Source organism: Phasianus colchicus, unplaced genomic scaffold (genome assembly GCF_987193195.1).
Source record: "Phasianus colchicus unplaced genomic scaffold, bPhaCol1.hap1.1 HAP1_SCAFFOLD_49, whole genome shotgun sequence".
In the NCBI taxonomy this organism is placed as follows: domain Eukaryota; kingdom Metazoa; phylum Chordata; class Aves; order Galliformes; family Phasianidae; genus Phasianus; species Phasianus colchicus.
The window spans coordinates 94,021-106,059 of NW_028325227.1; the positions used below are offsets into that span (position 1 = coordinate 94,021).

General features: G+C 52.7%; 1 protein-coding gene across 1 annotated transcript; it reads left to right on the forward strand.

The window, feature by feature from the left end:
- The first annotated feature begins 2,183 nt into the window (after nt 1–2,183).
- Nucleotides 2,184–8,022, forward strand: LOC149911943 (zinc finger CCCH domain-containing protein 11A-like). Its single transcript, XM_090132971.1, has 8 exons — nt 2,184–3,499; nt 3,841–4,048; nt 4,690–4,813; nt 5,291–5,353; nt 5,605–5,691; nt 5,981–6,319; nt 6,626–6,702; nt 6,824–8,022. Exons 2-8 carry the CDS (start codon nt 3,995–3,997, stop codon nt 6,878–6,880), a joined length of 801 nt encoding a protein of 266 aa, XP_089989097.1. The 5' UTR covers nt 2,184–3,499; nt 3,841–3,994; the 3' UTR covers nt 6,881–8,022.
- Nucleotides 8,023–12,039: the final 4,017 nt, after the last annotated feature.

The following is a 12,039-nucleotide window of genomic DNA, read 5'->3' on the forward strand; positions in this document are numbered from 1 at the left end:
GACATCAGCCGGGCTGCTGGGACCTGCGTGCTGTCACGCTGCGTTTCCGTGACGGCGGCGGGCTCTCCCCGAGGAGCCGAGGGCAGCTTTGCTGCTGAGTTCCGTACCCGACGAAGCCCGACGCGGGGGGGCTGGGCAGACAGTCTTGCTAAAGAGGCCCGTGCTACAGCAAGATTGACAGCACGACGCCTTTTGTTCCCCTTGAGCCCTGGCCAGGCTTCGGGGCGAAAACCAAGAGGAGAAAGAGGGCAGCGGCTGTTCCCTCGGACTGCTCCGTACATTGGTTTACTGTGTGCTAGAAAGGCTGGAGCTGCTTGCAGCGGCTCTGGACGCCTCACCGTGGGATGGATGCATTGCTGTGCAACTTCCCCATGGCTGGGAGAGGTTCTTCAGATCCTCCCTGCAAACGGGGCTCCCCAGTGACTGCGGATCTGGCTGATGGTAAAGTGCTGGGGCAATTGGTCGTGGATCTTTCTTCACCACTGTGCTCACATGGCAATGAGTAGGCCCACTGCCTTGCTTATTCCCTTTACTGCTAAGCTTCTCTTTTGGCTATAGATGCTGCCAATATTACTGTTGGTTTTATTTTGTCATAGGCAGTAAAATAAGCCTATCCCAAAGACGTTGGTGTCTTTGTTGCAGCTGTTGAGCCCACCGATTGGCACAACAGCATTAACACATGATGGGCACATAACTTGGACATCAGGAACGTGACTTCAAAGGCTTCAAAGCATCAGGAATGTCTCCTTTGGAGAGAGACTGAGAGGTTTGGGCTTGTTGAGCCCGGAGAACAGAAGGCTCTGGGGAGACCGTGTGGCTGCCTTTCAGTACACGGGGCCTCACAGATCACCCTTGCTGAGGGTGAGCACTATTCCCTCATCGAGGATATTGATGAAGATGTTGAACAAGACCGGACCCAGCACCGACCCCTGAGGAACACCGCTGGTTACAGGTCTCCAACCGGACTCTGCACCGCCAACGACGACCCTCTGCGCTCTGCCAGTCAGCCAGTTCTCAACCCACCTCACTGTCCACTCATCTGTCCACACTTCCTCAGCTTTGTCATAAGGATGTTGTGGGAGACGGTATCAAATGCCTTGCTGAAATCAAGGTAGACCACATGCACTACATCCACCCAGCCAGTGACAACATCGTAGAAGGCTACCAGGTTGGTCAAGCGTGCCCTCCCCCTGGTGAACCCTTGCTGATTACTCCTGATAACCTCCTTTTCTTCCAGTTGTCTGGAGATGGCATCCAGCACAAGCTGTTCCATCACCTTTCCAGGGACAGAGGTGTGCCCAGGTGGCCAAGAGGGCCAACAGCATCTTGCATTAGAAATAGCGTGGCCAGCAGGAGCAGGGAGGGAATCATCCCCCTGTACTCAGCACTGGTGAGGCCACGCATTGAGCACTGTGTTCAGTTTTGGGCCGCTCACTACAAAAAAAGACATTGAGGCCCTGGAACGTGTCCAGAGAAGGGCAACAAAGCTGGTGTGGGGTCCGGAGCACAGGCCTTACGAGGAGCGGCTGAAGGAGTTGGGGTTGTTCAGTCTGGAGAAGAGGAGGCTCAGAGGAGACCTCATTGCAATCTACAACTTCCTGAATGGAGGCTGTGATGAGGAGGGGTTTGGCCTCTTCTCCCAGGCAACAAACAGGACCCGAGGAAATGGCCATAAGTTGTACCAGAGGAGGTTTAGGTTGGACATAAGGAAGAACTTGTTCTCTCAGAGAGCAGCCAGGCACTGGAATGGCTGCCCAGGAAGGTGGTGGAGTCGCCGTCCCTGGCAGTGTTCAAGAGGCATCTGGATTAGGAGTTACAGGATATGGTTTAGTGCTTGTGGCAGCAATGGTGATGGAAGGATGGTTTTTTCTCCTTTCCTTTTTCTTCTTTTCTTCCCTTCCTTTCCTTTTTTTCCTTTTTTGATTTTGTTTTCTGTTTTCCATCTTTTCTTTCCCTCTCCCCTTTTCTTTCCCTCTCCCCTTTTCTTTCCCTCTCCCCTTTTCTTTCCCTCTCCCCTTTTCTTTCCCTCTCCCCTTTTCTTTCCCTCTCCCCTTTTCTTTCCCTCTCCCCTTTTCTTTCCCTCTCCCCTTTTCTTTCCCTCTCCCCTTTTCTTTCCCTCTCCCCTTTTCTTTCCCTCTCCCCTTTTCTTTCCCTCTCCCCTTTTCTTTCCCTCTCCCCTTTTCTTTCCCTCTCCCCTTTTCTTTCCCTCTCCCCTTTTCTTTCCGTCTCTTTTCATCTCTTCCCCTTTCTTTCCTTTTTTCATTTCTTTTGATTCATTTTGTTTAGTACTTTCTTACTTTTCGTCTTTTAGATTCCTTTCTAAAAGAAAAGATAGAATGGGAGACAATAATTAAAGAAACAAAACCTGCTTTGAAAGCCATGGGGCCGGATGGATTGAACCTTGGGGTGCTGAGGGGGTTGGCAGATGTGGCTGCCAAGCCGCTCTCCATCATCCTTCAGCAGTCCTGGCTAATTGGGGATGTGTCCTGGCTGTCCCTGAACGTGTTTAAAGAGCTCTGGATGTGGTGCTCAGGGACATGATTGAGTGGTGGGTTGTTAGAGTTAGGGGAGTATGGTCAGGTTGCGGTTGGACTCGATGATCTTTCAGGTCTTTTCCAACCTGATCCATTCTATGATTCTATGGATTTAACAGCAGCGTTCTTGTGGGAGCTGCATTGAGACTTGCAGTGTCTCTGGGTCCCCAGAATTACTTTCTCCAAGCTGATTCGTAGGTGCTGGCACTTCTTTAAAGCCAAGAGCAGCTGCTGATGGGAGGAAGGTAGTTCAGGCTCATGAGCTCTGCAGCATCTCCCAGGATGGTACCAGAGGAGGCAGGAATGATATTGCAGAAGAAGATGAGAAGCTCCCCAGCAGGAAGCCAGAAACCCTGCGGGAGAGTCGGAGCACGTGTGGATGCCCAGGAGGTAATGCAGCCCCAGTATTTGAGAAGCGCGTGGCCAAGGAGCTGCGGCCCAAGAACAGAGCTATTCCGCCTTTGCAGAATAGCTGGCATCCCAAGAAGGACTCGTCTGTCCTTGTAAAAAGCAGGGGGAGGGCACGTCCAAATGCTTGCTGGTTGCTTGGGAGCTCAAATCCTCCAAGCTGGAGGCAGCCTGGGGGTAACATCTCCTTGGTCCGATCGTGCAGCACCTGAGCAAGAACTGGCTGCACGAGGGTCATCTTAATTTCTCTGTTCTTTTACTTAAATAAACCCGTTGGGAGACCGTGGTGTTGGTTTCCTAAAATTTGGATCTGGGAGGTGAGCACGCCCTTTGCTTATGATGGAAGCACAGAAGTGATGCGGGCACTCGCTGAGGTCACAGTCATCGCCGAGGTGGGAGCGTTTGTGGCACAGCTGGTGAGCAGACTGGTGAGCGTGCTGCACGCAGAGACTGAGCTGTGAGCTTTCCTTGAGAGATCACCCTGCGAGAGCCCGTCGGAAGCACCGCTGCGGCGTGTGCGTGAGCTGGGCACAGCTCAGGCTGAGCAGGCCGAGCAGGTGAGCTGGGTTTGGTGCTGGGTGGTTGCTGGGAGGTGTCTCAGCAGGAAAGCTGGGCTGGGGTGGGCACGCTGCATCAGCCCTCGTCCCGGCTGGCGGTGAGACAGAGGGAGTTTTCTTCAGGACAGCAACACCAGCCATGTGCTTCAAGGCGCGTAACTATTGAGGAGATGGAGAACGCTTGCTGTCAGAAATCATGGCAGCTGTACAGGAGCTGGGTGTATTTTGGGGACAGTCCTTGTAACCAGCTGGTTTCGAGACATTGCCCTGCCCGAGAGTCTAAACTGCACAGCAGAAGAATGCTGGGAAAATGCTTCTTCCTCGCTGTTTTTCACTTGCAGGTTCTTTCCTTAGGGTTCCTTTTTCCTTTCCAAAAGGAGATTTTGGGGATCGAGGCACTTGAAGAGAGAGTGAAGCCAGCTCTTTCCAACAGTGCGGGCAGTCCCTGTGGAGAGGACCCCGGGAACTTGAGCTTCCCCTGAGACGTTCCCCAGCATGTCTCAGCAGGGAGACGGACGCAGTTGCCATCGCTGCTTTGCGCGTGGAAAGGTATGGCTGGGTTTCTTTCGCTTGGGTTTCTCCTTTCTCTGGTTTTGGAGGGGAAGGGGTGGAGCAGGGGGAGCCCTGCTGGTCCTTTGTTAGCTCAGTAAGCGGCTGGGTTGTGCACTTGCAGCAACAGGACAGCATTGCCAGGCTCCTTAACCTGCTGGGGCAGGGTGGGAGCAGAGAGCGGGCACTGCCCTCCTGCCAGCTGCGCCTGGTTATGGTTTGCCAGCTGCCCTGGGTTTCTGCTGAGAAGTTTGTTCTAGCTGCCTGCAGTAGTAAAGGGTGGGGAAGAAATAGTGGTGAAGAGCTAAGGCTGTGTACGGTAATTTTGCATGGGTTGAACTGTGGCACCTGAAGTCACTGTTTCCCTCGGAATAATGCTGGTGTTTGCAGGTGTGTTGGTTTAACCCCCCGAAGTGATGTCTGAGAGCGCCCGTCTTCTCCACCTGAACGATGAGAAAGCTGGATATGCCCAGAAATTGCAGCGCGTGCAGATGTTGTGAATGCGCTCCCAAATGTTTCCGTTAGTGATAACTAACGTCTCAGCACTCTGATACCCATCTCTGGCACCATCTGGAACGCTGCATCTCTTTGCAAACGTTGGGTGGCTGTTTCCATGGCCCTTCCTTTATTTCTCTCCTCAGAAGCAGCGCGGCGTGGTTCCCTGTGCTAGGGAGCAGCACCCAGCAGGCTGCCAGAGATCCAACAGCGCCTTGCAGCGCACAGAGGGACGCGATGGGGACGGACCATCCTTAGCACCCCGCAAAAGTGAGTCTCTGCAGTCCTCTGTCATGAAGTATGGAAGAATGCATTTTAAGTATTACTTCTGAGCGGTGCAGCACTGCAGGGATGTCCGGTAACCATGGTGGAAGCATTAGAGAGGCCGACAGCAACAGATGGCAGCAGTGAGACAGAAGTGTGTGTGTAAGTGGTGGTGCTCAGAGCTGAGTGCATTCCCTGTAGGGACAAAAAATCCGTGCCTCGACTTTTGCAGCTGATAGCGTTTTGTGTGCTGACGCAGCTTTGCTCTGCAGCATGCAGAGCTGTCAGGCAGACCAGGGTTCCTCTGCTGCCACCTGAGCGGGAATGAGAGCAGTAGTGCTTTGTGCAAGCGCACTGCAGTTTAAAGATCAGTTTCTGTTCTGGCTGTAGAAGAGTGTCTTTTGGTTTTTGTGGTGGACGTGGGCTAACAGGACAGTGCTGCTCCTGGTGTCTGTGAAATCAACACACAATCTGTTGTTGTAGGGACGGAGCCTGCGCGTCCATGGAATGGTGCTGGGCTTGGGGGGAAACGGAAAGCCTCCCCAGGTAAGAAGCTCTTGTGAGCTGTGGTGTGGGTACCTGCCTCTAAATAGGGCTGCATGCAGGGCTGTGTGGGATGGAGGAGAAAAGAAAGGGCACTGCAGATCTGTGCTGACTGCAGAAATGGCACAGCGTTGTAGCAGCAGAAAGGCCAATTGAAGAAACTACGCTTGAGGAGCAGAAGTTTGTGGTTGGCTGTGCTAAAATGCTCCTCCAAAGAGATGCTCTTCATGTCTTTCTTGTTTCCTTTCTGACAGAAGCTGATGCAAGCAGGCTTGCAGTGAAGCGCAGCCTTGCAGGAAGCCAGGGGAGGAGCATGGAGTGTGGCACAGCCCCCAAGAGAGGTACAGACACACAGCAGCATCTGGGTTTGGTGCACTGTCTTTCTAGTTAGGCTTTCTGTCTGTCCTTTCCTGGGACTGCTGTCGTTGCGTGTTGCTTGAGATCTTAATCCCTGGGGATTACAGTTGCCTTTCCTGTCCCAATTGGAAATGGCCCACAGTTCAGCCAAGATCCCAAGGTCCATTGCTGTGAACACTCGAGAGTTCCTAGCATTCTGGCCCATTTTGCAGACCGAAGGCAGTGTGTGACTTTCTTTTAATCTTGCTGCTTCCCCTTGCTTGATTTGAACAGGGAGAGGTGCTGAGCCAAACGGCAAGATGTACGCAAAAGCTCCTCTCCAGGCTCCAGGAGGGCTTCCTGGAACAGCAGGTCCCAGCAGAGGGGAAAGACCTCCCCCTGCAGTTGACAACCACTCCCTCTCCAAGACCATGGCTGCACGAAAGCGCAAGGGAGTGGAGGAAGAGGAGCAAAAAGCAGAGCTGTGGCCTGCCAAGAAACAAGTGAAGGTGGAGCGCGATGGGGAGAAGGCTCAGAGCCCACATCAGAGCAGAGGCGGTGTGCCAGCTCCAGCAACACACCCTGGGCCTGCCCCAGCGCCGACTGAGCAGTTCCGGACCTCAAAGCGAAGAGGTAGGAAGGTGCTGCAGCTGCCCTGGTGAGGTGCTTCCCTTATCAGGTGCATGGAGTTTGCTTAGGATTTGCTTTGCTTTCTCCTTCTCTCTGCGGAGAGGGGAAAAGAGTAGAAGGCTGCCGAGTCCAATGGCAAGGAAGTGCCAGAAAGTGTAACCCTCTCTTTTCCCATGAAATCCATGACGGCCTTCTGCTTGTCCCACTGGAAATACCCTTCCCTGAGAGGCTTCCTAACCTGTTTTCATGTACCCATGTTTCCGCGGTTTTGCTGTTGACAAACTGAATTTCTCTCCTCTTTCTCTATAGCAAGACGACAACGACAAAAAGAGAGGAGAGCAGAAATGAAGAAGGCTGCTCTGAGAGCTGCCGCTGCACGTGCAGAGGTGAGTCCTCGGTGAGCACAGACACGGCTCTTGTTGTTCTCTGTCTGTCAGACGTGAAGGGGATTGTAGAATGCTGGGGGAAGCGGTGTCCTACTTTGACGCTCGCTTTCTTTCTTTCCAGTCCTCCACAATGAACAGCCTTGTGGAGATGATGGAGAAGCTGCAGCTGAAGGACTGAGTGGAGGAGCATCAGAAGGCAGCGGCTTCGTGGCAGCAGCCCAACTTGGCACTCTGGTTGCGGTCCATCAATAAACAATTGGAGCTTTGTATTCACAAAGAGCGCACGGCCTGATTTGTCCAGTGGCACTCAGTGAGCTGCTGCACCACCTCCTCGTTATTCCACTCGCGGCGCTGGGTCAGAACTCCCACATCTCCATCAGGGGATGCTGCAGGTTATAGAAGCAATGGACGCACCAGTCCTTGGCCCTGCCCATAAACGCACTGCCTGCAAAGCACGTGCACAGAACTGTGAGTAGCACGGCCTGAGCACAGGCGCGCTGAGTTAGAGAACAGCTGTCTCGAGCTGTCTGAGTTTCTCGGGGCAGCACTGAGCAGAAGTGAGCGTGTGCCCCTCACCCTGCAGGCGTCTCTGTTGGGGGAAGAGAGGCTCCGCCGGCCGCCTGATCCCAGAAGGCAGAGGTGTTCTCCTGACTTCTCTGCAGTGCTACCTTGCCTCATTGTCCCCCCTCTCTTCAGCCGTTTTGATGCTACTTTTCATCCTTTGGGCAGAGCTTGAGTCACTCTCATCATCGCACAGCTTTGTACTGAGCGGTGTGGAATTTTCTGGCTTTGCTCTTAAAAGCCTAGGCTGAAAACTGCAGCGTGCATGCTTAGTTTACATGGGGACATGGGGGGGACATCCCCTAACCCCCATTATCGAAAAATAAACCTTAATTGCAAAAGTGAGGGGTGTCAACCCCCGACCCATGGGAACAAAGTGGTCCGTGGGGGTGTCACTGTGGGGGTGTCCCCATCTCCAGTACGTGACACCACCAGGGTGCCATGAAGGTGTCCCCAACTTTGGTGGTGTGACAGCACGATGCTGTGTCCCCACTTCTCCAGGAAGTCCTCCAGCTGGTTACAGTGTCCCCAGCTTCGGCTCAACATCCCCAGGGGGTCCTTTTGTCCCCTCTGCATGACGGTGACACCCGATGCTGGCTGCCGAACGCGACACCCGATGACGATAACACCACGTCACGGCTGTGCCACGCTGGTGTCACACAGTCCCCTCTGGTGGTGGCACAGAGTTCACCACCGTGCGTGTCCCCATCCTCATGTCAGACGATGGTGACAGCGCCAGAGGACTCCAGTGTCACCAGGTCCAGCTCTAGGCGGGCCTGGAGGGGTGACAAAGAACAGTGAGAGGCTCAGTGACAGCATGGTGACAACGCAGAGCTGCCTGTGCCTGGCCCCATGCGGTGGTCAGAGTACAGGGAATGGTGTCACCCGATAGATGGTGGCACACAAGTGATGGTGACACCAGATGACGGTAACAACAGTGACAGCCAGGGATGGGGACACTGCGTCACGGCTGTTCCACATCGAGGTCACCCTGTGTCACGGTGTCACCTGAAGACAGTGACACTCAACGACTCCCAGTGGCATCCAGTGAAGGGAAGAACCAACAATGGTGACACCACCGACCCCATGTCACACCCACAGCAGACCCCACATGTCCCCAGCCCCCCTCCCTGTACACTCCTCATCACCTCTTCAATGAGGATGGCACCGCTCTGCAGTTGTGCCAGTCCTCTTCTTGCTTGCAAGTGTCCCATTTGGTATTGTCATCCAGTATTTTTGGGAGAAAATGTGTGGTAGTTCTAAGAGAAGGGGTATTTCTGGGAGCAAATCTCCTCTTTTTGGAAGAGAAGGTGAAATTTACCACTGAAATGTGGTATTTCTGGGAGAAAATGACATACTTGAGGGAGAGAACTCGGAAATGGTGGGAGAGAATGTCTTCTATTCAAGAGCAACTGTGGTATTTTTGGTGTGACGACTGGTCCTTTGGGGAGAAAATACGGTAAATATGGGAGAAAATGTCCTCTTGAGGAGTGTCAAGTAGTACTTTTGAGAGAAAATGACAGGTATTTCTCAGAAAACTGCTGTTTCTGTGAGATAGTAGCATCCTTGGTTGGAAAATGACAGGTGTATGTGAGAAAGCTGGTATTTTGGGAAAAAAGGCCGTATTTTTAAGACAAAGCTGGTATTTCTGGGGGAATATGTCCCGTCTTTGGGAGAAAAGTGGTCTATCTTGGAGAAAATGTCATGTATTTGGGAGAAAGCTGGTCTATCTGGAAGAAACTGCCATTTTTCTGGGAGTAAGTGTGATCCTGAGGAGCGTCAAGTAGTATTCTTGGGATGAAACGTGAGGTATTTCTAAGCGTAGTGGTATTTCTGGGAGAAAATGTCTTGTTTTGGGGGGAAAAGATCACATGTATGTGAGAAAGCTGGTATTTCTGGGAGTAAACACCATATTTTTAGGAAAAAATTGGTATTTCCCAGATAATCGGTCACATAGGAGAAAAGTGGTCTATCTGGGAGAAAATGTCCTTGTTTTTTGGTGGAAGAGATCATGTGTAGGGGACTAAAATAGTGTTCCCGGATGAAAATGTCACGTATCTGTGAGAAAAGTGGTATCTGTGGGTCACAGTGCTGTTCCCCAGGGGTCGGTGCTGGGGCCTGTCCTCCTCAAGATCTTTCTTGATGAGCTGAGGGCACTGAGTGCACCCTCGGGAAGTTTGCGGATGACACCAGGCTGGCTGGAAGTGTGGATCTGCCTGGGGGTAGCGAGGCCCCACAGAGGGATCTGGACAGGCTGGAGAGCTGGGCTGAAGCCAATGGGATGAGTTCCAACAAGGCCAAAGGCCGGCTCCTGCGCTTTGGCTGCAACAACCCCAGGCGACGCTACAGGCTGGGGGCGGAGCGGCTGGAAGATGCGTAGAGGAAGTGGACCTGGGGGTGTTGATGGATGCTGGGCTGAAATGAGCCAGCAGTGTGCCCGGGTGGCCAAGAAGGCCAATGGCATCCTGGCCTGCATCGGGAACGGTGTGGCCAGCAGGAACAGGGCAGTGATTGTCCCCCTGTCCTCAGCTCTGGTGAGGCCGCACCTCGAGTGCTGTGTCCACTTTTGGGCCCCTCACTGCCAGAAAGACATCGAGGCCCTGGAGCGGGTTCAAAGAAGGGCGCCAAGGCTGGCGAGGGGTCTGGAGCACAGAGCTCACGAGGAGCGGCTGAAGGAGCTGGGGTTGTTCAGTTGGAGAAGAGGAGGCTCAGGAAGACCTTACTGCTCTCTAGAACTACCTGAAGGGAGCTTGTAGTGAGCTGGGCTTCGGCCTCTTCTCTCGTGTCACTAGTGCCGAAAAACGACGTTATAACCCACAAATATCAGTGTTCTCCCAAATACACGATGTTTTCTTCCGGAAAGATCACTTTTCAATCCTAAATATGACAATTTGTTCCAAAAATGCGATATTTTCTCCCGGAAATACAAGCGTTCTCCAAAATCCATGATATTTTCTCCCAGAATGCCAGCTTTATCAGAGATATATGAAATTTTCTTCCAAAAATATGATATTTCCTCCCAGAAATATCAGTTTCCTTAGAAATTCTTCACGTTTCCTCCAAAAAATACAACATTACAATACCCCCCCTTCCCCATAATGTGATACTTTCTCCAGGGAGTCACAGTTTTCTTAGAAATACCTCATGTTTTCTCCAAACAATATGACATTACAATCCTCAGTATGACATTTTCTCCCAAAAATAGGACATTTCCTCCCAGAAATACCAGTTATCTTTACAAAAATATAACGTTTTCTCCCAGAAATACCAGTTTTCTCCCCCAAAATAGGACATATTCACCCAGAAATACCAGTTTTCTCCCCCAAAATAGGACATATTCACCCAGAAATACCAGTTTTCTCCAAAAATAGGACTGCAGCCATCGGAGATCTGCTGGAAGGACAGACGGCCAGCTCCAGGAGCTCCAGGAGGCTCCTGGAATGCAGCCATGGTCACTTTGTGCTCCGGGCGTTGGGCAGACCGACCAGAGGTGAAGCGTGGCTGGATCTGCTGCTCAGCAGTGCGGAGGAGATGATGAGTGAAAGGCGTTCAGGTTGGGGCAGCCTGGCTGCAGTGAGCACGGCTTGTGGGGTTGGTGATCCGAGGGATGTGGGCATGGCAAGGAGTGGGGCAGGACCTGAGCTTTGGGACGGCGAGCTTTAAGCTTTCACGGGCTGATGGCCCAGATCTCTGGGGATCTGTCTGTAAAAACAAAGATGGTGAGCAAAGCTGGCTGCTCTTCAAGGCTGCCTTCCCTTCTGAGAGCACAAGAGCTCTCCCTCCCTCTGAATAGAAAGCAGAGGACGCAGGAAGCCCATCGGCTCAGCGCAGACCTGCTGGGCAGCTGGGGGCAAAGCAAGGAGCAGCGAGCTCTGCTAACAGGCCGTGTCACCTGGAGCAATACAGGGCTAACAAACAGGCCGTGTCACCTGGAGCAATACAGGGCTAACAGGCCGTGTCACCTGGGAAGAATACAGGGATGTCTGGACCTGCAGACGTGGGATCAGGAAACACAAGGCGCAGAACTGAACTTGGCGAGGGATGTGAAAAACAACAGGAAGACTTTCTACACGTGCATTGGCCAGAAGAGACAGGTCAAAGCAAGTGTGCCTCCTTTGTAAATGTAAAAGGAGAACTGCCTGCAACAGATGGAGAGAAGGCTGAGGTACAGAATGAGTTCTGTGCCTCGGTCTTCACTGGCAGACAGGATTCCAGTGTTTGTCACGTCCCTGAGCCCTGCATCCATAAACCTCCAGGTGGGGACCCGGGTGGTAAATACCCCCTGCTGTGAGGGCAGAGCAGAGAGACTGCCTGATGAGATTGAACATGTGCAAGTCTATGGAGCAGATAGATGGTGAGATGTGAGACTGAACGTGTACAAGTCTATGGGCAGGATGGCGTGCATCTCAGGGCTCTGAAGAAGCTGGCTGCCGAGCCGCTCTCCATCATATTTGAGAAGTCGTGGCTGTCAGGTGAGGTCCCGGATGCCTGGAGGAAGGGTCACGTCACTGCCGTTGGCAAGAAAGGGAGCAAGGAGGACACGGGAACTACAGGCCGGTGAGTCTCACCTCTGTGCCTGGGAAGATGATGGAACAGATCCTCCTGGATGACATGCTTGATCACATGAGGAGTGAGCGTGTGATCCGAGACAGCCAGCACGGCTTCAGCAGGGGAAGTCATGCTTAACCAATCTGGTGGCCTTCTGTGATGGAGTGACGGCATCGGTGGACAAGGGGAGGGTGACCGATGTCATTTCCCTGGACTTGAGCACGGCCT